This window comes from Anas platyrhynchos, chromosome 2 (assembly GCF_047663525.1).
Source record: "Anas platyrhynchos isolate ZD024472 breed Pekin duck chromosome 2, IASCAAS_PekinDuck_T2T, whole genome shotgun sequence".
Lineage (NCBI taxonomy): Eukaryota > Metazoa > Chordata > Aves > Anseriformes > Anatidae > Anas > Anas platyrhynchos.
The window spans coordinates 153,182,138-153,205,291 of NC_092588.1; the positions used below are offsets into that span (position 1 = coordinate 153,182,138).

Consider the following 23,154-nt stretch of genomic DNA (forward strand, 5'->3'; position numbering starts at 1 on the left):
CTCCAGTGTTCCCAGGGGCACTGCTGCATGGATCAGTGCAGAGCCCTCCCAAACTCTGGTGCTTCCTGCAATGGGGACCGAGGATGCCTGCTCTCCTCCCGTGGGACTCTACACAGCACATCTTCCAGAGCTGCACACCTTCAAAGCTGGCACATGCTCCCAAGAAACCTGGCAGATTTCAAGCCAAAGGTTCTCTGATTAATCAGGAGTTCTTCACAGAATGGTTAAGGTTAAAACTGGATGATCTGTAAAGGTCCATTCCAACCCAAACTGTGCTGTGATTCTGTGGTTGGAAGGCACCTCTAGAGGTCACCTGGTCCAACCCTCCCTCAAGCTGGGCCACCCAAAGCAGGTCGCCCAAGACCACATCGAGGAAGGTTTTAAAGATCTTCAACGATGGAGACTCCACCACCTCTCTGTGCAACCTATTTTATACACTGGCACTTTCCTGCTAAATATTTGGATAGGCAAACTGGCAACATGCAGCATTAGATAGTTCTAGGGTAGATGTTTTTAGTGCTGTCATTGACTCCGCTCTTTTTTTCCTAGCGGTTTTAGTGGTGAAGACGTTTCTGCTAGGTACTGGTAGGGTACCAGCGGCTCTAAGCATCAGCGGTTTGTGGTCTTGGAAATATGCCTTTTAATGAGTAGCAGAACTTAATATACTTAGCTTATCAAAAAAAGAAAGACAAGGTGTAATTTAATTGTGGTCTGTAAGTGCCAAGACATGAAGGGGAAGCCCAGCTCCACAGTAATGTTTTAATTGGAAGGCTGAGCCCACAAAGATCAACTAGCTATAAGTTTAAAAGATAAAAATCTAAATGATGGGGAAAATATAAATATTTAACTTTAAAGTCTCATTCAGCATGAAAATAGCCAGCAGTCACAGTAAATTCTCTGTCCCTTTGTGTCTCTCAACTGAGAGTTTCTGTATCTTCTTCGCATTACCGTCCTTGAGTAAATGCGTTGCTGCGTTGGATGGTGGTTGGATAGGATCATGGTGTTGAAGTTTTGTGACCTCATTAAAGCATTTGGTCTTTTCTGACCTTTAACATTTTTGGAGCTCTCTGTCGGTAGATTATTAAATAGCTGGATGTAATGGCTAGATTTCAAATACACAGGTTTGGTTTCCTCTAAGTTTTGGTCTCCTCTAAGTTCTGCTTGAGAACATTTTTTGAGAATCAGTTAATTTGTCCCATTGGTTACAGATTTAATGTTTATTTGCTGAAGGACAACAATTCTGAACTGGAGAGGGAACACAGAGGTGTTGCCAAGAGTCTCTGAATAATTAACAGAGGCATGGTGTAAATCAAAGCAGGTGACACTTTGTTGAGCCTTTAATTGAAGCCTTGGCAGCCTTGGCTACTTCATGGATGTTTGGACAACTGCTGAACAGTTCTTGTGCTGATTAGTATTTTTTCCCAACACACTATTTTTGAGTTGCACTTTTCTTACCATATTTAAACTTTGGGTAAAGAAAAGATGAAAACTTTGAGTGTCAAAAAAATAAATCAATCAACTTGATGTAAACCAGTTCTGTTGGTAAGTGAATGCATCTTACCTCACTAATTCATGGTAACTTATTTTTTTCTATAAGGAATTAATTCAGAACCAAGAGTTTATACAAATCAAAGAGATAGAGTATTTATTAAATTACATCTAGTAGTAATGTCTTCAGGAGAGGATTTTACCCCAAGTACATTTTCAGTCTTGACCAAATAGATTTTAAGTGTTTCCTTCTCGTTTGCTTTCTGCCTCTTTCCTTAAAAGCTTCTGCAGGAAGGTTTTCCCAAATTATTCAGCTTGTATCTATGAAAACTTCTGGCCTGAATTGGCTCTTATTTATTTATTTATTTATTTATTTATTTATTTATTTATTTAACTGCTTACTGTAAACCCTAGTACTGAGTTGTGGGTATGTTTTTTATATGTTACACTTGGAATTTAGCCCAGGCTTCAAGAAAATATTCTGTCAAATAGAGATCCATGTCTTCAAAAAAATAAAAATCACAGCGAATTGATAAGCAATTGCAGCTCTGAAGTATTTCTACAAGAAGTGCAAATATTCCAGAGGTCTCATAGTGCACTTGTCAATATATATGCTATAGCACTGTTATGACTATTGATCAGCTTGTTCCCAAATAAGTCTTTAGCGTTCATGAACCAAACTTTTCTTTGCTGCATAACTCGGCTGAAGTCAATGAAGTTGAATTGTCAGTAGGGTTGTATTGTAATTTTTTTCTGGTTCCCTATAGTACGTCTTGGACTATTTGTGTTTTTGGGGTAATTTGCAATGAAGTAAGGTGAGGTTAAAAAGATAATTTTTGTATGCATTTTTTTCTATGTTGATTTTTCCTGAAATCCATTAAAACGGGGAAGGCTTTTTCCTGTCTGAAGTGAGTTAGATTAAGAAGAATTTCAGAGTTAGGTGATTTGGTGTCTTTAAGTTTCAGGCTGTGAAATACGAAGTTTTGTCTTTATTGAAGCAAGGTCTTAGGAAAGCTGAATTTGGCATCTTCACGAAGAACAATCTCTGCTCTTAGGAGTCAGCATTGTTGCTTGAGAACACAAGGCCATCTAGACTACCAGTAGCATATGAATCTTGACTACGGGTAACATTTCTACTCTGTTTTACTTAGGCACGTGCATATCAGCTCATTGTAGTGGTATGATTCTTGCCTTGCAGCAGTGTGATCAAGAAGAATCATGCTTCTTCTTCCCTACATCATTGTAGAGGCTTTGTCTATGTAAGTAGCGTAAATGTTGAGGATATTAGCCATATTTGTCACTGCTGCTGAGAAAATCAAGCCTTTTATTTTCTCCTGTTGAATTACAACTGGTTTGATAGGAGCTGTAGCCATACAGGCTGATGATCAATTCTGTCCTTAAAAGTTATTTTTCTTCCTTGGGCACTGCATTTAAAAAAAAATAAAAATAAATTTTGTGCCTTGAAAACTTCTAACATGCAGTTGAGCAATTGAAACCCGCAATGAAATTAGAAGTCTGTTAACGAAATATGAAAGCTTTGCTTATAAGCCAGGAAAAGCTTTTATGAATTACTCTTCTTTTTAGTATTGTAAAGATGGATGAATTTGTTTTATTATTTGGCTCCAAGCTTGTAGTTTTTTTCACTGGGGCAGTTGTATGGATCTCTAAATTAAAAAAAAAGAAGTTAAAAATCAGATGTTGTCTAATGTGCTGAAGGCTGTGGCAGTCTGTTTCTTCTGTATTATGAAATGCTTGGAGATGCTAGAAGTAACAGAGCACAACAAGGTAGAGCAGCAAGTGCCTTTGGACCCAATCCTAGAAGTCACAGGGACGTAAGGGTCACTTGGTAACCCGTAGCTTGCATAATTTCATATTTAAAAAGGTATAGACAAGAAAAGCCTTTTACCATAGCGGGAGTTCAGTTTCACAGTGCTTATTTGAATAAGAATGATTAGCACGAGTTTTTGAAGAGTTAATTTGCAAGGAGGAAGATTTTGGAACATTGGCTTTATAAATGGGACAAAATAATGATGTATTTTTGTTTTGTTTTTCTTGAATGAAAAGCAAGAAAATATATTTTTTAAAATTATAGTGTTTGGAGTTAATCAGAGAAATAAAGGAGGGGCTGACACTTTTCTTGTTGCTTACAAATTGTAAATTGCAGTTATTCGCAATCATGCTTATAGCTGGCGTGGGTTCGTGTGCGTAATCAGCTGCTTTTTGAATGCATGTTCTATTGTTCTGTTTTATTTATGGATTCATTTGTGATGAGAAAGACATTATGAAGTTGTTTGGATGAAGCCTTGGAAATGTCTTTTAGGAGTTTTGAATGTCAGCTAGCGCTTGGAGTTTGGGGTACAAATCAGGGCTGGGCCCAATGGAAATGTAGAGGAAAAAGTTGAAGGGTTTTCATCCTCAGATTCTGCTTTCTGACTTGGCCATGCATGAGCTAGCAAAATTCAGGACTGACACAGGCACGTTGTTGCTGTCAGCTGAAATACAGCCAGATCCCAAAGCCTCGAGGCCAGGAGTCTTCCCATTGATTTCAGCACCTGGACCCGTTAGCGCTGTGCTCCGACCCCGCTCCTGGTGGAACAGGAAGGTGAATTTCTACCTCCATCCTCCTTGGTGCTAATCATCGGCGCTAACCTGATTGATGTGAGTTTGCTCATCTGATTATTTCTCTTAATAGCTATGGTTATGTGCCAAGACCACTGGAGGGGATTCTGGGCTGCTCTGGAGTGACTCTCCCTGTGCCACTGGTTCCTGTTCCACGTGCTGAATCCATATGGGCAATTTTCTTTGAGTTTGCACTTTCTAAAACTTTTGTTCTGCTGCTTCCACACCCCCAAACTTTTTGTCTTAACTCGATGAAGCTGCTTGCTTTTCTGGGAAGGCATCATCAGCACAGAACTTCAGTCTTTTGGGGAGCACTGAAACTGCTGTAACACAACCCGCAGTAATTTCTCTGTCTTCTCAGTGACAGGTTTTTGTTCCCCTTTGTGCCTTTCCATGAAAGCAATATTTTGACTGAAAACAAGAGCCAGGAGATGAACTTTAACATCATTCAATTCTTCTTGCTGGATCTCTGAAAGGCGGAGTGGGGGTGGCTGTGTGAGCAGTAACACGTTCAGAGGGCTAACATCGCAGTCGTGTTTGGAGCCTTATGCTCCATCTTGCTGCTCAAGTGAACTTCTTTACTGTCTCTTCTCCCCCTCGCTCTCTCTGCTGCCATGGGAATTATTATTTTAACTGAATTTCGTTAAATTAGTCACCCCATTCCGCAGCAGATAATAGATCTGAGGAAGATGTGCATGATGCAAGATGACACCATGCCCTGTGAACACTTTCTAGACAGGGTTAAAAATCTGTATCGGCGCTCAAAAAATCATAAAATTTTAAATAGGAAGGAAATAAACTGGTTGGTTAGGTACTATGCAGGGAGCTTTTAATTAAAAGATGTTTAAACTGATTCAACTGTCAAAGAATTGAATTCATGAATTATGTTTGCTACAGTTGTTGTTATTTTTTTTTAGTAGCACTGTATTTAAGTTCTTTCTGTGCACTGCCGTAGGGGATAGATGGTAGCTCCCGACAGATTCAAACGGAGCTGGCTGAGAACACCACTAGTGATGGATGAACGATGTCTTTGTTAATGCCCCTGTATACATAAATGATGGGCTTTATTTATTTATAAGATGTATCCAATTACACACCTCAGAGCGAATGTCCACCGTTCGGTAAAGCACACAGTATTGGCGTTAAGAAGGCAATCCTGTAATCAGTGATCAATGCCTTTTCCCCAGTCTCAAGGGAGAGATTGAAATGAGGAATAAACCTAAAATTCAGTGAATTTGTATCGGTTCTTTTGGGACCTTCTTGTTTTTAATAAAACTCAACCAGTGAAGCTGTTGTCTCTGCTCTGGACATACACAGAGCTGCTGTTGGAACACTGGGTTCACCTGAGATCTGTCTTCTACGTGCCCTGATGGACCAGTCCCACCAGCACACTGGGTCAGATTCAGTTGTCAGATTGTGATGGCTATGGTTCACTAGGCTGTTGCCTACTGGGATATGTTTTGGTGAAGCAAACCATCCTAGTCATTCAAAGTGGAGGAGAAAGAATGGTTTTGCCCTTTATGTGCCTTCAGCATAGAATTTATTTATTTTTTTCTGTATCTATGTGTTTTTGTACCCATAAGCTGACCCCATTCAGAACTTGAGATGTCCAACCAACATCAGAAACTTCACTGCATAAACTACATCAGTTTCTTTTATCCAGTAGGTTAGACATTTACTGAAATAATTCTTAGTGTTTAGCTACAAAAGAATTAGTCTGGATTAAGATAGGTGTGCAGATAATCAGGGTGTTAAGCACTTCTAGGCTTAAGTTGTTTCCTCTATTGTTAGGCATTTAACTCAACTAGAAGTAGGGTAAATGTAGGTTCATGGGTGATTTCTATAGAATAGCTCGTGTAATTTTATCCCTATTTTTCTTAGGGAAATGTATTTATACAGAAATATCCTGAGATAGTTATGGCATAAAATGCTAATGGATGCAAAACCCGAATCTTCTGATCTAGCAAGGAGTAGAAGTCTCTTGTCCAGTCCTCACTTCCTAATGCAGATATGTTATCTGTTACAGGGACACTGAAGTCAGCTTGAAGGCACAAGGCAGCCCTACCTGGCCTATCAGTTACTATGCCAGTGAAAGAAGATGCAGTATCTACTGACAGAACCCCAAAACTTTTGGAAAGTCGTGTAGCGGCAGCCCTAAGGCAGAGAGCTGGCATGCAGGTGGAAGTACCAGAAGCAGCTGAGCTAAGATTTGTCTGCAGTTTTCACAGGGGTGGTCACTGCCTGGCTTTACCACCAGTGTCTTGTGCACCATCCTTTCCCAATGGGGATACCCCAGCAGTTCACAAAGCCCCTTTCCAGAGGCAGGGGGCAGTAAGCACGCCTCATTCATTTGGTTTGTTTAGTCACTGTGAAGTGTAGCAAACATTTATTTCTAATTCTGTCTTGCTGGCTGTCTTTGAAATGTGGTTTCGTGCTGGATACGGTACTTTGGCAAGAATTTATATTCACAACAAGGTTTTAGCAAGACAGAATTGCAACTACTAGGCAAATCATTCAGAGTTCAGCTTGGTCTCTAGGAACAGAGGCTTACCAGTTATTTTTCACTGGTTTCTGTGCTATTATGTTGTTGTGATAATCTTGGCAGGGATCTGTCACTATGTGTTGGTATAATTGAAACTTGTTTTCCCTGAGGAATCGCTCTGCTGTTTGTTTTATTTGTTTACTGACATTGACAGAGATCCTAATGGCTTTTAAAACCCAATTTGTGCATCTCTGAATATCCTCCAAAGAGGAAAATAAAATTAAATTTATCAGCAAAATAGGGTCCTCCATGCTTTAGCTGGGTCTTAGACTCCACCTGAGAATCTAGTAGTGGGTCAAGAAATGGCATGAGGAACCTTTGTGAGCTCCATCTTCTTTGTTGCTGGTTCTGTCTTCAGAGACCTTGTCATTACGGTACTTGAAAAGATAAAAAGACAAGAAGCCATTTTGAGCCTCAGTAAAAGTTGACCAAGTTTGCTTTCTATGGAATAAATTATCTCTAGCTTTTATTAAAAATGAGGTTAAAATAACATAATAATATCACACTAATATTTCCCTTTCAGGAGGATGGTGTTATTGTCATAGATTAGGATAATTAAGCATGTCTTTTTTAAAATACAAAATACTGAAGTATTTATGCATTTATTTAGTATTAAGCCTTTAAAGAATTTCGGTAAGATATTTGGACTACTGATGCTTATAACACCTTGCTGAATTGTGGTTGTGGATAGACGTCTGGCTTGTTGCATGTTGTGCTCCAGAGGAGCATGCACACAAATAAATAATGAGGCATTGGACAGAAATTCGAGAACATGATGAGGAAGGGTGGGTTTCCTTAAAGACTGAAGAATGCAGGGTAAATTTTTTTTTCTCAGTACCTCCGAATCTATGGGTTTGAATTGGATGAAGATTCAGATCATTTTTTATTTTGTGGAATTGACTTAGACTATCTCTAATTGCCTTTTGACACACTTCCTTGTCAGTCAAGCACATAGAGATTGCTCAGGTTTCAGTGAATTCTGATTGTGAACGTCACGAGGAGACAAGTTTGGAAAATACTGCTGATTTTAAAGGTTATCTGTCAGCTTGTATATATACAGCTATGAGCCAAACCAATCTGACCTCAAACCAGAGCTGTATTGTAATAACACTCAGCTTTTCGTATTGGCTATCTCTTTTGCAAATCTCCCAGACTTTGATAGCACTATAATAATAATAGATCAACAAAATTTATATTGCCTTGTCCAAAGAAGTGTTCTAATGTGGCTTGGAAAGGTGGGTAATTAGTCTTATCTCCTTTTTTACAGAAGGTAGATTAGAGGTACAGAGAGAGAGCCCAGACCGTTTGACTCCCACCACCTCGTTCTCATTGCTTGGTTCAGTAGTGCAAATCTCGACAATATGCAATTTCAGTCTGATCTATGTGTTGTATTGCATTGCAGTGCCCAGAACAAGGATTTTGGCTACTGGTGGTGCATCCCACAATAAGAAGATATTACAGGTAAGTAGGAAATGAAATCCATTGAACTCAAGCACAGTTTTATCTGCATTTTTATTTTGATGTACAGAATCCAAACCACTGCAGCTGCACAGGAAGGTGTGGGTATGAGATTGTGAATCTGCTTCAGATCTTTGGGATTTTTCCTCAGGTTTAATGTGGAGAGACCATTAGCCCAGTGCTAATTTTGTATTGAAGTTTAATTTTTTTTTATATACTTGACTAGTTTCATGAACGTGTATCTGAAACACTGGTGATTTCCAGATCTCATCACTTAGGTCAAATCAATCAGCAAAGAAATCAAGAAGAGGCTTGCTAAAATACCTGATATTTTTGTAGTTTTTGTCATTAAAGCCAGAGTTGGACCTTAGAATTAAACCACAGAGGGATTGTGCTGGTTCTGAACACTTAAAAAAACAACCAGACAGAAAAAAACTACCACCACCACCAAAACACCCTGTCCCTGTTGTTTTGAGCAGCTGTTACATATTAGCAGTGTGTCACATATTGTGGGGGAGGCTGTGCTTCTGTATAGTCTCTCTTCCATCTTCCCACCTTCCTCATCTCCTGCTGTTGCTGCACATCCAGCCCTGGTTAAGATCCTCTGTCTCAAGAAGATGTCTTGGGAGCAGAGTATGGTGTGCTCTCTGCTTCTGCACTTTGGCCCTGTCCTGTAGGGACCCTCCTAAGTGATGGGAAGGTTGTTTAATCTCTACAGCCTCTTTAACTGTTGGCCTCCCTTGTGAAATCAGCATTAGAGGAGTGGTGTTGCATTTAGGGTGGGGGCACTTAACCACTAACAACAGATCTGGGAAGTTTTTTACTTAGCAGAAGCGAGCACTGAGATTTAGGAAAGCCTCTTGCTGATGGTGAGAGGCCTCTCACCTAGATTTTGCTGTCGCAGAATTAGACCTCTGGGTTAGGATTCACGTTGTCTGCATCCAGTCATCTGTGATGCGATGTCTGTATGCGGTCTGTCACTGAAAATCCTGTAATAGTCAGGGGAGAGCCAGTCAGTTACAGTGCAAAGAAAACGGTGTTTTAACTTATCAGACGTAGGTGTCTCCCTCCGGGTGAGCCAAAGAGCTTTCTGTACTGCACTGACTGCACTGACAAGCTTCCTTTTGACTAAAGCCTCACACGCTGAGGCTGGAGGTAGGCATCTGCACCACAAAGCACCTGTCTTAGTCTTGGGCTGAGTCCTGGCCCTGAAGTTAGTCAAACACAGGGTGTTTGCTTTCTGTGGATGACGATCCCTTTCCATCAGCTACAGCAAGTCAGCTGTGCACCACGCTCTTTGCCAATTGCAGTTGTACAAAGTGACTGCCTCCATTCTCCGAAACCCAAGTTGGAATAAATGGAGGTGGAAGAGCAAAGAGCTCGCTTTCTCCTCAGTCATCTAAAATGCATGTTTGTATAACCATGGGGTGTAGAGCTGATTGGGACACAACAGATTTGGCATGTTTTGCCTGTAGATGTCACTTCTCTTCATCTGCTTTGGTTATTTTGCTCAGGAACTTGACATTGGGAAATTAGCTGATGGGTTAATTGCTTAAAACATTGGTCCTTGCTGAAGTAGTTCTACTAAGAGTATGTCAAGGAAGAGATCGAATTAGTAGGGTTTGTTTTGAATTTAGTTTAGTTTGAGTTTGTTTTTAAAGCAGTATTTAGGTGCAAGGGGTTCTCCTTGCTGTGGAATGAAGGCAGAGAGCAGGATGTTTTTATAACATGGGATTTTGAAACAGAGCTGAAATTTGTGGGGATGAGAGAGTGACTGCTGTGGTGCTTGCTCTTCAAGTGCAACAATGGAGCTGCTTTTAAAACTCATTAGAGGTGTCTTAAAATAATATGATCAATACAGTGTCATCCACTTAATCCAATCACTGGTTAATTGGGTCCTCCTTTTTAATTTAATCAAAACCTCAGAAACCATATCAGTTGCATGAAGAATAACAGCTTTCCCCCTTATCGTGTTCAATTTTGGATAATTTGTTCCAGGGCTACAAAAGAGTATCATTTAATTAATCAACATTCAGTAACTCCTATATTTTACGTAGTAAAGGAGGCAACTTAGGAAAATGTGCTTAAAAAATATAGCCATAGTAGGGCAGCTTTTTTCCACTGTTCTGGGAAGCTTTTTATAACATACCTGGTGCTTGATTAATGACCACATGAAACACAATGAAATATTTTTAACAGTAAAACCTCTAACAGTTTCTTTTAAAACTATTCGTGAGAGAGATCGTGGTTTCAAATGACATACTAAAAATATGAACTTTGAATCATTTTAATTTGATAATCATGTGGCACAAGATAGTTATTATTTGTAGTATTACAGTACTCGTTAGCATTCAGGATGGAGTAGAGCTGCATTGTGTAAGGCTCTGCAGATATGCAAAACAAAAGACCCCTGTTGTCCACAGGAATTTACAATTCAAGCATAAGACAAGGAACACCTGTTTGGGATGGAGAGATGAAGCAGCAGATGGGGGATGTGTTGAAACCATGCAGTATTACTGGCCAGCAGGATGGGCAGTGGAAGCAGCACTCTGTGGCCTTTATCAGAGGATTTTTTGATGGATACTGTGATTAATTTTCTACTTGTCCTCTAGCACTGAAGCTCACGTACTGCTCAATGCTTGCTTGCAACTGAAGTTAGATATATATGAGTGTTAAGTGTATAAGCTCAGGCTCTCAATGAATCCTATTAGCAACAAGTCACTTTTGTTTAAAATTCCCAAAATAGATGATTTTCTAAGGTTTTGATTTGCAGATTTGACCCAACCTTTCAGAGAAAGAGGCAAAATCCTTTAGAAATGGCATATGCTATTTTTTCTACAGCATATATGAATTGAATTCCTTCCTCATCTTTTATGAAGCCCTGGAGCCCATGGTTGGCGGGGCTGTTAATTCCTGTATTGGGGTTTGCAGATGATGAATCTGAATGGTTTGGATTCTTGGACGCTGGTCTTATTTCAGACTCTTACATACTGATGTAAATTGGGTGATGCACTGTAGCCTTTGGTAAAAGTAATAACCAACACAAGTTAAATTTCAATTCCTACCTGCTTCTTGCATTGCCTAGCCCGAGGGACACCTGCAGACCTCAGGGTGATGAAACCAAAATGTCTGTTTAATTTGAAATGAATTTATTGGCAGTGTTTTCAGAAAAAAGGTTCTTGAACCTCTTTTGTCCTTACTCAAATTTGTCTTAATTTTTCCTCTTCTGTATCTCTTTTTCTTATACCTACACTGTGGGGGATAGAGCATATATTCATTAAATATGAGATGCCTGGTGTAGATTTCAGTGCAGTGGGTGGAACGGTGCGTGGTGGAATAACTGTAGTGTCTGTCGGATATCATAGCCAATTCTTTGTCTGTACAATTATCTTTGTATTGCAAAGCAAAGTTGAGAACATGCAGTCTTGCTTTGTCTTCGTAGCTAAGGATCCCACAAGTACAGGAGGATTCCTAGTGCGTGTAAAGCCTGTGTAACCAGCTCCTGTGTCATTTTTCCTGCTAACTGTAATGGGGTGGGAGTGCTGGAGGCAAAGGCGACAAATGTAGACCTTCATATTGCTGTAGCTTTTGTTGTTTCAAAGTTGAGAACTGAGGAGACACAACTGGCTCCTCTCTCCTTCCTTTCTTCTTGGCTCAGTCATAAACTTGATGGAGGGAAAGAGGAACCAGTTGTGGGTTCCTCAGTGGATGTCTTTGCCCTCATGTAAGCCTTTTGCACAGGTAGATTGTGCAAAATCTACCTAGATAGGTACCTAGGTAGATTGTGGGCTTATGATGGAGGTGATGCTCAAATTTAGAGTCCTCTGAACTTGTAGTAATGAGATCTGGAGAGAAATGGGGCTTCATTTCCTGGCTGTAGTTACATCTCTAGGTCAGATTTACCAATACCCTGTTGTGTGACAAGTTCAGTGCCTCTTTCCATGGGTACCCAAATGCTTGGTTGGAGTGTACAGTAGTCATTTGTTTTCCTGTGCAGTGATAAGGGATTGCCTATTGTCTTTCACGGGCATGCGTAACTGAAGCTTTGATACTCCTCAGGTCCTGTCTGATGTGTTCAACGCACCGGTGTACACTATTGATACCGCCAACTCTGCTTGTTTGGGAAGTGCTTACAGAGCAATTCACGGTAAGACTGTAAGGAGATACTTCTGAGCAGCCTGGGCGTTTAATTTCAGCTGGTTAATACTTGGGATTAACATTACTGAAAATAAGGGGAGAATAAAGCTGTGTGGATCTGACTGGAAGGTCACTGAGGTCAAAGGGTATTTCTTTTTTGGTTTAATACACTTGGATCAGGCCCAAGAATAGCATTTGCATTATAATTCAAGTCTGATTCAAGGCTGCTCCTCATCCAGGGGAATAGGGCCGGGAAACTGCTGAGATCGGCAGGGTAGGGTCTAGGAGCTTAATGAGTTAAGTTACGATCTCTGTGCCTCTTTTCTGAGGAAGAATACAGCCATCTGAAGATGTCAGCATACCCTGCTGCCATGGATCGTGGACCAGGCTGTAAACTGGGCTGCTGAAATGGTCAAAACAAACAAAGGATCAATCCAAGCAAATAGGATCCAAGAGGGCAGGGACGACAGGACTAGTAATACTGCGAGCTGAGTAAATGTTATTAAACCTATATATATCTTCCAGCTTTTAAACGTCAAGACATAGGATATACAAGGCATACTGGGCTTCACGCTCAAGCTGTGTGCACTTTGTCTTGTAAAAGCGTAAATCATGGGATATTCTTAGGTTATGCAGTCATTTTGTTCGTTGTACTACATCACTCACTGTAGCACAGTGGTCCAAGTCCCATATTTAAAGGGTTAATGAATTTGTATTTATTAATGCATGCGGTTGCATGTTCAGGGTGGGCCCTCAGCCATTTAAGAGTTCAGTCCCAGACGGGACATTTTATTAAAGTATTTTTAAAAGTTTCTAATACCTTAGTGCTAAATAAGTTGAGGAATGTGGATAAAATTGTTAAGTCCTTGCTTCGGCCAACTCAGTTTAGCCTCAGTTTTTCTAATAAGAAGCTTTAGGATTTGTCCCTTAAGAAATTGATAGATTCTGTACAGGTTCATACAAAATCCATGGCATTGCAGCAAGCATGGAGAAGATAATGTCAGCCATCAGGAAAAATCAGCCATGTTTTAATTTTAGAAGCCAATTCTGCTGTCACATTAGAGCATCTGAAGACTACATGCTCTCGTGCATCTGAAAGCAGTGCAGCCAAAAGCTTGAGTCAACGTGTTTAACACAAACAGCATGCTCTCTGCTTGATTTCCAGAAAAGACACAAGGGTTCTGTCAGGCAAAGTATGGCAGGACAGTGGAAACACTACTGTTAGGTTATCGGTATGTTTGAGGCCGTATTGGGTTCCTTTTTGCACTTTGGGGACCAAATCTCCAAACTCTTTACTAAAAAATTTGCCTACTGCTTCAGAAGCCACCAGGATCTTCCCCATTCGTAATGCCACAGGCAAACTCCTTGCCCATGAATACAAGTGAGCTGCAGAGTCAAGCTGTTGTTAAGGTTTTTGTAGTTATTTCATATGTATGGAAGATGTAAATTCCCTCTGCCAGTTGGCACGTGAAATCTTGGGGCTTGCTTGACAGAGTGGTTGAGGGAAGATTTTGGATGCCATGCTGACAGAGGGACTCCTTCGCTCAGGTACTCTGCCAGCCAAGCCCCCGGGGCATGCTGTGTGTGCTTCTAAATGCCATTTTTGATTGATGCCTTCAGCTGACTCACTGTTGGCCAGGCAAAGGAGTTGGGTAAAAGCAAAGACTAGTTAATACAAATGAACTATTGATGACAGGGGCTCCTTAATAACATTACCGTGTATATCTGCAAGCAGGGTTTTCCACAGTTAGCCTGGGGTTCTTAGCAGGTGCAACAAGGAACTCCTGAAATGCTGTGATTCACTTGCAAAGCAAAACGCTATGGTAGAGGGACCCTGCTATTATCTGCTTTGTTATATATCAATATATTTAATGACTTGTAGCAGGTTTTCTTGACACTGTTTTCACTTCCTTTTTTTTGGGTCACATTTTGTCCTTGAATCCTTTGCTTCCACGTATTTCCACTGCTGCTTACTGTATTGTTGTAACCATAAATAATTACTGATATTGTTGAGTAGCGTTTCTGCTGCCTGCCTATTCTCCAGGGTACGAATTGAGTGATTGGCAAAAACCTCAATCACAGAGTCCCTACTTCCCACTGCATTGGAATGTAAGATCTTTCGCCATTTATCCTTCAATCCCGAATGCTGACCTGAACAGGGAAGATCAATATAAAGTATTAATTTGCCAGGGAGTCGAGGCACATCCCTCATCTTGCTTTTTGCATTGATCAGGATTGTGATTCTCATTGCAGGACTTGTAGCTGAGACAAATGTGTCCTTGGCTGATGTTGTGAAATTAGCACCGGAGCCTAGATTGGCTGTTACACCAACCACCGGGGCTGAGGAGGTGAGCAAGCCTGGAAATGTCATTTTCCTTTTCATTTCCTGTCTGCTTCAAAACGCAGTCATTAACTAATTTTTTCCTAATACAATAGATTAATTTAAGAATTATTTTGTTGCACAGTTCTTACTGTAAAAATTGATTTTGTTTGGGGAGATGCCTAGTGTTGTAACGATGTAGTAAACTGTGTGATCACTCCATCCAGGTCTGAGATGTGTTTTCCTGAGTGTGATCAGAGAGCAGGATCTGCTTCTTAAAGGACAGAAAAAGTTATAAAATAGGTAGACTTTGGATACAGGTCAGGTTGTAACTGATAATAATTGACAAAACAGTCTTTACTTGCTTGCAGCAAGCAGCATTGAAAAAAAGCACGGTGGGGGTGCTTACTGGAAAACATCAGCAAAATCCTTCCAGTCTGAAAGAGAGGACAGCAGTTCTTGTTGCTCCAAGTTGGAACAGCTAATAGCATGCTAGCCGGGAGGATTCAGTAGTCACAGGTCTTCTTGGGACCTTGCCCACCCTGGGAATTTCAGCGTATCTGAAGGTGAAGCTTGTGCTTCAGAGATAAAGCAAAGCAGTCACTGTTGCTAGCAGCACAGTTCTTGCCCGTATCCCTGCCAAGGAAGGAATTGCAGTCTCAGGCCCTCCAGTACAACCCCGTACCTCTCACTACTGAGTGCCAAAGGCCTTAGTTTACAACAGCTTCTGAAATATAAAGCCAGATAATAAATTAACAGTAAGAAATAGCAAGATTCCTAGAAAATAGGGGTTTAAATTAGAAAGGGTAAGTCTACCTCCGTCTTCAGCTGTGTAGAAACTTTTTAAATCAAGACAGCCTTACGCTCTTCATTTATGAGATTTGGCTGTGCCCTAACTACAGGCAACAAGGTTTTAAAGCTTTTATTTAAACTGGGAAATTAATGATCTGCCAAAAGTACTAACTCCCAGCTACATGTGTAGTGGAGCACCAGATATCATCATGAGTAATAATAGAAATGATCATGCTGCATTGTGCCTGCCAGCATATTATTTAATTATTAACTGAGATGAAGGAGCTCAGTAATCGAATAGAAGTCCCCTTCAGAAATATTAAGACATTGAATAATTTAAACTTGATTGATCTGATCTCATTTACTCAACCTTCCCCCCTCATTTTGAAAGATAAAATAATTAACAGCAGTGGCCTGTGCTGCGTGTGTTGCAGCTGAAGGCTCCTGCAGGGGCTTCGGGAGCAGCTCCCTGGTGTCTGGTTCAGCCTCCCGTCGCTGCCTTGTTTCCCCCCAAAACGCTCTCTGCTGAAAAGCTGACAGGCTGCCTTTGGTGGAGGTGGAGAGTGCTCAGAGACCTGCTTTTGACCCCCCAGTGCTGCTTCAGCTAGAAAGCTCAAGGGCAGGGGATACAGCTGTCACTCACAGAGGCCTTGCAAGAGCAGCAAGCACCTTGTGCCCCTGCAGGGGCCAGGCTAACCTAGCTGGAAGGATCAGTGGGGAATTCATTTACCTCTTTCCATTTTACTGTCTGCATAAAATGGCCTGGAAGCTAAAAGAGTTAATTATCTCCCTCTCGATACTTTTCTTCTCCTTTTCCACTTGGTTAAACCTGGCTCTCATAGCACATCTTTTTATTGGTTTTAAATGATGTACAGCAGTGAATTATTGCCCCAATGGATGGGAGTGAATGATAGAGAAGGTAGTGGCCAAACAGCATGCAAAGGAATAACCGCTCCTCTGCTTTAGCTTTGCTTGCCAGCTTCATTCCATTAAAAGCAGCTTCTTGCAATTACGTATTCCACACCATTTTTTTCCTTCCTGTCTTACAATTTTACAGTTGATGGTGGATTCCCTGGCTAGTTTCATGGCTGTGAAACTGCAGAAAGCCAGAGGGCCTGTCAGTAATAGTGTGTTAGCATGAACAGTGCAGTAAAAATTCATAATGTGATGAGTCAGTTTGATTCTGTTTCTTACAGAGCTGCATCTCCCTGTCCCTCCGATTTAATTCTGTTGAGTTTAGAGGCTTTCACTTAAATGACGGTTCTTTTTATAAACTTCAAAGTCATCCTGAGGTTAGGTTCTGTCTCACTGAGGAGCTCTTCTGAAAGAGTCTGGCTAACCAATGTGAAATTGCCTGGACCACTTCCCTACATTTTCTGGACAGCTACAGCTAAATCTTGGCAGTGTGGAGAAAAAACAGTCATAACACAGCAATCTGGTCTGGTTTTGTCCTTTCTTCCTGGTGGAGGTTGGAGGCAACATGTGCTACATCCTTGGAAGGAGGAAAACCTCCTATAGACAAGAGGTCAAATGCGACAGATTGATGTGGCTGCTTCTTTGGTGCCAAGGCTTATCCATGCAGTAGGACTTCCCAGGAACCAAAAACACAAAAAGTGTTTCTTTGATTGCCAAAGGATCCTTTGTAATATGAGTATGATTTTTTTTGAAAGGAAGAGCAGGACACACAAAACAATTCTTCCAGTTCAGTTAAGCTGATGAGCAGGTAAAATAAAGTCATGAGATGAGAAGTAGAGAGCTTGTGATGTGTGATGAGTTAGTAGTGGAAACCGAGGTCCCAGAAGTTGCAACTTCTCTGGTGAAAATGTCAATTTTTCCTGTGGAAGAGATTATACCAAAGAGGTTAAATTCTTCTTTGTGGCTGACCCTAAGCCTCTTAGCTGAACACAATTTCACAGAATATTTGTAGAGCGTGGGAGCCCATCACTACCTTGAGCTTATTTATAATTCTGTAGATACCCAAACAGGTCATAAAGAATTCTGGTGGTAAGCACTGTGCCAAAAATCTTTGGTCATGACTCAACCAGGCTAGCTGAAGTCAGCTATCTGTAGGTTGACCTGATGAATTCCTTTCCCTATTTTCAGAACAACAAAAATAAGTCATCTTACCTCTTTGGAGCCGTCTCATCCCCCAAGGAAAAAAATTAATCAGAACCCACTAAGCATGACAGAAATAACCAGGAGATTCTAGAGCAATAAATATATATTTTAAAGGACAAAAAGAATCTATTATTATGGCATTAGAATTCAGCTCTGTTTCAGTAATCTATTAAAACAGAGTTGTTTAGCTTGTTGCTTAATTAACAAAGCTTGAGAAGGAACATGGTTATCTGGAGTTGATCGCTTGTGTTGATACAAACCATGTCCCTGTGACATAGCTTCAGATTTATTGTAATACTGTGTAGGGTTTTGCAGGGGGAAGGCATGGTGCAGTTCACTACCTCTGGATATGTATTTTGATTGCATTATTGACTGTACTGAGATGTATTAATTCTGCAAAAATTCAAGGAGGAAAAACGTGGGAAAACATGGGCCTAACAGGTTTTCTTGACTTTGTTGAACTGCCTTGTAAGCGTGAGTATTTATGGAAGTGACCCTGTTACACAGGAAAGTTATAACGACCTATTTATTGATTTGAAATAACGATATTTTGTTGAGTTAGATTTTGGAGGGGGATGGTTATTTTCTAGAATTGGTGTCGGTTAGTAATTTAGTGCAAAGTAGGTAATAATAATACAGCTATGGAAATATGATAATAGGCATCGATGGAAGTTTGATTAAAGTGATTTGTGAAGCCAATAAATTTTGTAACCTGTTAAACTGATTCAGATATGCTTATGGAATGAATACATGGAGTAGATAAAGAGACTGGGGTGTGGTTCCTTGGAGTTGTCTTCAGGGTATTTCTAGACACTGTCATATCCATTCTGCTTTAAGCATATTCATTCTGTGTTAAAAAAGGTGAACAACTGCCATGATTTTAAAAATAAAATATCTGTCTCTCTTGATTTTTTTAAGCAAGTCTCTGATGCTGAAGTAATTTGAATGTGGTTGAAATAAAAAAAAAAGAACCTATCAAAAGTAGCAAGTGTTTGCAAGGGACTGATTGATTTTAATCTATTCAGGGTAGATTAAATGTACTTGGGTAGATTAAAATTAGATAATCATCAGCATCATCTTTGTAATTTGTAAATTTTGAATTGCTCCAATCATTGGCTAACACAGCATTGCAGGAGACAGAAGGATCCGTGAGGATTGTCACTTGTAATAATTTGTAGCTGGTTTTGCTTGTAGAGGGACAAAGTCCCATTTTCCTCGGCGTTGCATGAGGAAATAGTAACAGCTGTATTAAGTTTATAGGCTAGTACTATGGTGAGATAAAATACGAGGATGACATACTTGATTTGGACTAGAGAGCAAGATACATTTATTTGAACATATTTCCTATGAAAGACAGGTCAAGTTTTTCCTCTGTTATAAGGTAATACGTGTCATTACCATTTTCTTATTTATTTGTAGGATTGTCGGAGTGTGGCCAAGTTGTCCCAGGAGTGAAGTTTAGGGTTTGTAAATGAAGCCATCGGAGTATTGCTAATGTTGCAGAGTAGGCTATAGAGATAAGCAGGAGAAAAGGCCATAATATAGCAAGGACAATTAAATTATGGACAATAATAAGGTTCATGTTGTGATACATGTAATTACTTTCGTTAAATATCATGCTCTGATGTATTAGGTTTGAAGCTATGACAGAGAGGGAATTTATGTACTTGAGTTTTTATGCATCATTGAGAGTTCTTTATTCCCTTTGGACCTCAATTAGAAAAATAAATCTATATAATTGCCTCAGGAAAAAGGGTCCTGGAATCGCTTAGGAGGAGTTGCCTGAGGTTCTGCAGAGGCAGTTCAGTCGTGGCAGATGTGGAGACGCATCTTTCACAAGCGTAGCTGGCTGCATGCTCAGGCCAGGTTCTCAGCTGATGCTTTGGCATTTCTTGTGTGTACTTCATGGGAGCAGTGCTGCTTCGGCCCCAAACATCATCTGCTGTAAGGTTGGCATGAAAAGCACAGCTTATGAAAAGCTTGAAGCACTGCTGCCCTTACCAGCCATGAGGTATTGCAGCCAAATTCCCTAATGAAGAGGAATTTAAAACTTTGTGTTAGCCCTTTGAACTGTGCTGCTGTTATTTTTCTCCTTTTTTTTCCCTCTAACCCCAATTGAAAATAAATAGAGTACAAGAAATGGTCTTGAATTTAGTTGTTGTTTGCATTTTTTCAGAGGGTACACAATGCAACGTTCATTTACACTAACGGCTGGGAAGGTTATTGCAAATGCCTGAATTTTGTCAATTAGCAGGCTAAGTGCTTAAGTCCAATAAACAGGAAAAGGAACTGTTATCAGTAAACGTGGTTGTTCCTTTATTTTGACACATTTTAATTTAGAGTGATGTATGAACAATAATACTTCCCAGCCTTCCAGTGAATGTGCTGTTGTATATTTTGTAAAAACACTGCTGGGTAAGTAATAAGGAGCCTCCTTTCTTAGCAGCTGAGCACACTTGCCAATGCAGCTCTGTGGTGCTGAATCCTTGTTGAAAAACACTGAGGGCTTTCCAAATTTACAGAACAGCAAAGTAAGAAATAGCGAAGCTTGATTATAAACGCTTCAGTGGTTAAAAGAGCTGGTTTTGTCTGATATGCTGTTATTCCTGGTATAGCTGTGGTTGCCTGCTCAATATTTTGTTTACTGTGATGTGTGCGTTCAGCAGAAATGGGAGCAATAACATTCTTCAGACACATGAAAATGATATAAGGTCCCCGTGTAGTCAGTTAAAAATGGCATGCTGAGTCATGTGGCATTTAACAATAGCGTTGTTTTCATTTGCTAACTCCTTAGTCTGGATAAACCTCCATGGGCCTCAACATCACTGTCCTGTAGAGAAGAGGAGCTGGGGAACGTGCATGTTAAATGACTTGCCCAAGGCCACTGAGTTAGCCTGCTGCCGAGGAAGGAGGGAGTAGATTTCTCTATTTTGATCTAATTTTAATCTATTTTAATTGTAAGTTTAAGGCATTGTAAGCCTATTAATTACTGTGAGATGGATTGAAAAAACTGTCCTGAAGAGGTCACGGCTAAACAACAGTGCTTGCTTGCTGTAGGTGCTTCTTCTTTTCTTCCCCTTGATATATTTAATCTGTTGAAGAAATGTACTTCACCTGCTGCACCATGGTGTTGGTGAAAGGGAGGAGTTGATCAAGCAGGCTCCTGCTGCAGAACATGTCCATTAGGTCGCTCTCACCTGCCCTAGAGGAAGGTGGAAGTGTGATTGAAGCAGTGCCTCCAGGTTTCACCCAGCAGACTGACACCACCCTTTGGGAAGAGGAAAGCGAGCACTGCATATTTTGCCATCAACCAAACCACAAGAATAAAACACTCCAATTCTTTATTTCTTAGATGAGAAAAATCTGCAAACACTTCATTTTTTTTTCTTTCATCTGAGAAAGTGACTGGCGCAGATATGAGGCCAGTGCAGGACCCTGCATAAAACTCTGCAAGGACAGCGCTCTCTCTTCCTGCAGCCTCACAGTTTGCACTCAAAACGTCTCCCTCCTGAATTTTTCATGCAGCTACAGTTGTTGGTTGTGGCTCTTATGTGGAAGAGGATAACATGCCTTTAAATGCTGGATCTCACTTATTGATGAGAGCAGTAATTCAGTTTACTGGGTATGATTCATTGTGGCTCTGTAACCTCTCTGATCCTGGAGCCAGGAGCGAGACTGCCCTGATTATGTATAGCATCAGTGCAGAGGGCTTGTAGACCAGACTGGCGGCCCATAGGATTCAGTGCAGCAGGGATCTGACCTTATGGCATCCTCCTAAGGACTGCTCGAGCCTGTACCAGACCCTACACTGGCTCCTGGCTGTCCCTTCTTTGTGCTAAGGCCAGCGAATAAAGGATGCTGTCCTGGTGTGGCATGTCAAATTACTTTTTTATTAGACAGACAGTTAAAAGTGGGTACAGGAGCTAACGAAGCGGTTTATTTCTCAGATCTGGAGGTATAGTGTAAGGTTGGAGCAGTAGGGCTACAGTAGGGCTAGGATCTTGGCCATATCCAAAAGCCTGAGACATTCAATCTAGGTTTTTGAGTTCGTTGATTCTTGCTTGTGCTTTTCATAGCTGGAACTATTCTGGATCTAAACATTCCTGGTGGATTCTAACTAAAGAAATAAGGGGAAGCTACTGGTATGCTCGGTGTGGTTGTGGAAAGGAGCTGGGTCTTCGTTTGTGCCCTGGGATTGCAGGGCGAGGAGCCAGGCCATGAGCACATCGTAGATGGGAAGGGCTGTGGGTGTTGGAAGGCGCGAGGGAGAGGAGAAGCTAAAGAAGATAAGGGAGTACAAGAGGGGTGGGAGAGGGAGTGGGAAATGTACTTTAGAAAGCCCCAGTCAGCACATTGGCCAAGGAGGACCTTTTTGCAGTGGTATTTCAGTGTGCTGGGGGTGGCGGCGTGCCTATTAGCAAGGCAGAGGAGGAGGGGACAGAGGCAGCGATCCATCCCGAGGGAGGGAGGCAAGGACGGAGTTCTGCCTGGGTGGTCAGGACAGCTATAACTGGGGGGGCACGCCAGGCTCGGAGAGGTGACTTTATCAGAGCTGCTTCCTCTGGAAGCAATGACTTCTGCTTATAGCAAGAACGCAATCACAATAAGAACAACCTGCACGTGTCATAAAATTAGGCTATAAAGGAGACGGTAAAAAGGACGGTGACATTTGAAGAAGGAAGACGCTGCAGCGTTTTCTTCAGTAAATTGGGGAAAAAAAAACTTGAAACCTCCATGTGCCTATGAAGATGCTACATTTCTCAGGTCCGAGGGTATTTTAAACTGCAGTGTGATTTAAAAATCTGATTTTTCAAATTTGACGTATTTGTTTCTTTTTCCCTCTTAGCTCTATCGTCCACTTCTGAAAAGATATGCAGAGCTTGAACAGAAGGTGATCTACAACCCAACCTCTTGTCCTGTGAAATAATAAGCAAACAAAATATACACGTTGGCTGTGGTGGACTCCCAAGGAGATCAAAAGAGATTTGCTCAGAATTTACTGGAGTTGTTTAAATCATTTTTTCCTCATTGTAGATGAATAATTTGTAAATGGCCGAGTTGGAATGTGTTGATGGAAAAAGTTACATTGTGATCGAAACCCTAATTAAAAAATATCTTATTATTCTCTGTGTGTGACTCCCAATTTTTCCTGAGTGCTTTTCAGAGGGTGCTTGCTGTTTTGGAATAGCTGGCTGACCAAGTCACGTCCATTGTGTATACGAAGCACTCCACCCATCTCCATCAGCTTTGATTCCATGTGTTCAGTGTGCTGGACTCTCTCCGTACCCATCTAGTACAGTATCTTAATTCCACAACCTCTTCCACCTACATGATTTATCTATATTTACGTCTATGCCCACATAACACCAACAGAAAGCTGAAGCATACTGCATCCCATTTTCCTTCAGTACACAGGGGATGTGTTCTGTGAAGGCTGATTAAAGCTTTTGTCCACTCCCTGGGATCCTCAGAGATGGGGAATTCTTGTTACCTCATGAAAATCCACTGTGTGATGGAACATGACGTGACTGGGTTTTAGAAATCAGAAATCACAGAGGCATCTTTAGATGCATTGAATTTACCCTGTGTGATGCCCACATAGCTGCATGAAGTTTTATCTGACAACAGTTTTGAAAAGATGAAAATAAGGGTCAGATGTGGAAAGTTTTAGATGCTTTCT

The 23,154-nt window shown here is 40.9% G+C and overlaps 1 protein-coding gene across 5 annotated transcripts in view; it reads left to right on the forward strand.

The window, feature by feature from the left end:
* The window catches only part of XYLB (xylulokinase), a 95,955-nt gene that overhangs the window by 58,846 nt on the left and 13,955 nt on the right, over window positions 1–23,154 (forward strand). For 3 of the 5 annotated variants that reach the window (XM_005026389.6, XM_021276887.4, XM_027450385.3), the window contains 4 exons: window positions 8,052–8,110; window positions 12,167–12,254; window positions 14,498–14,592; window positions 22,321–22,596. In XM_005026389.6, coding sequence (XP_005026446.1) covers window positions 8,052–8,110; window positions 12,167–12,254; window positions 14,498–14,592; window positions 22,321–22,401 — 323 coding nt within the window. In that variant the 3' untranslated portion in view covers window positions 22,402–22,596. Of the gene's footprint in view, window positions 1–6,133; window positions 6,286–8,051; window positions 8,111–12,166; window positions 12,255–14,497; window positions 14,593–22,320; window positions 22,597–23,154 lie in introns of those variants that run through there. The other 2 variants (XM_072033863.1, XR_003495143.3) reach the window with 2 other exon arrangements.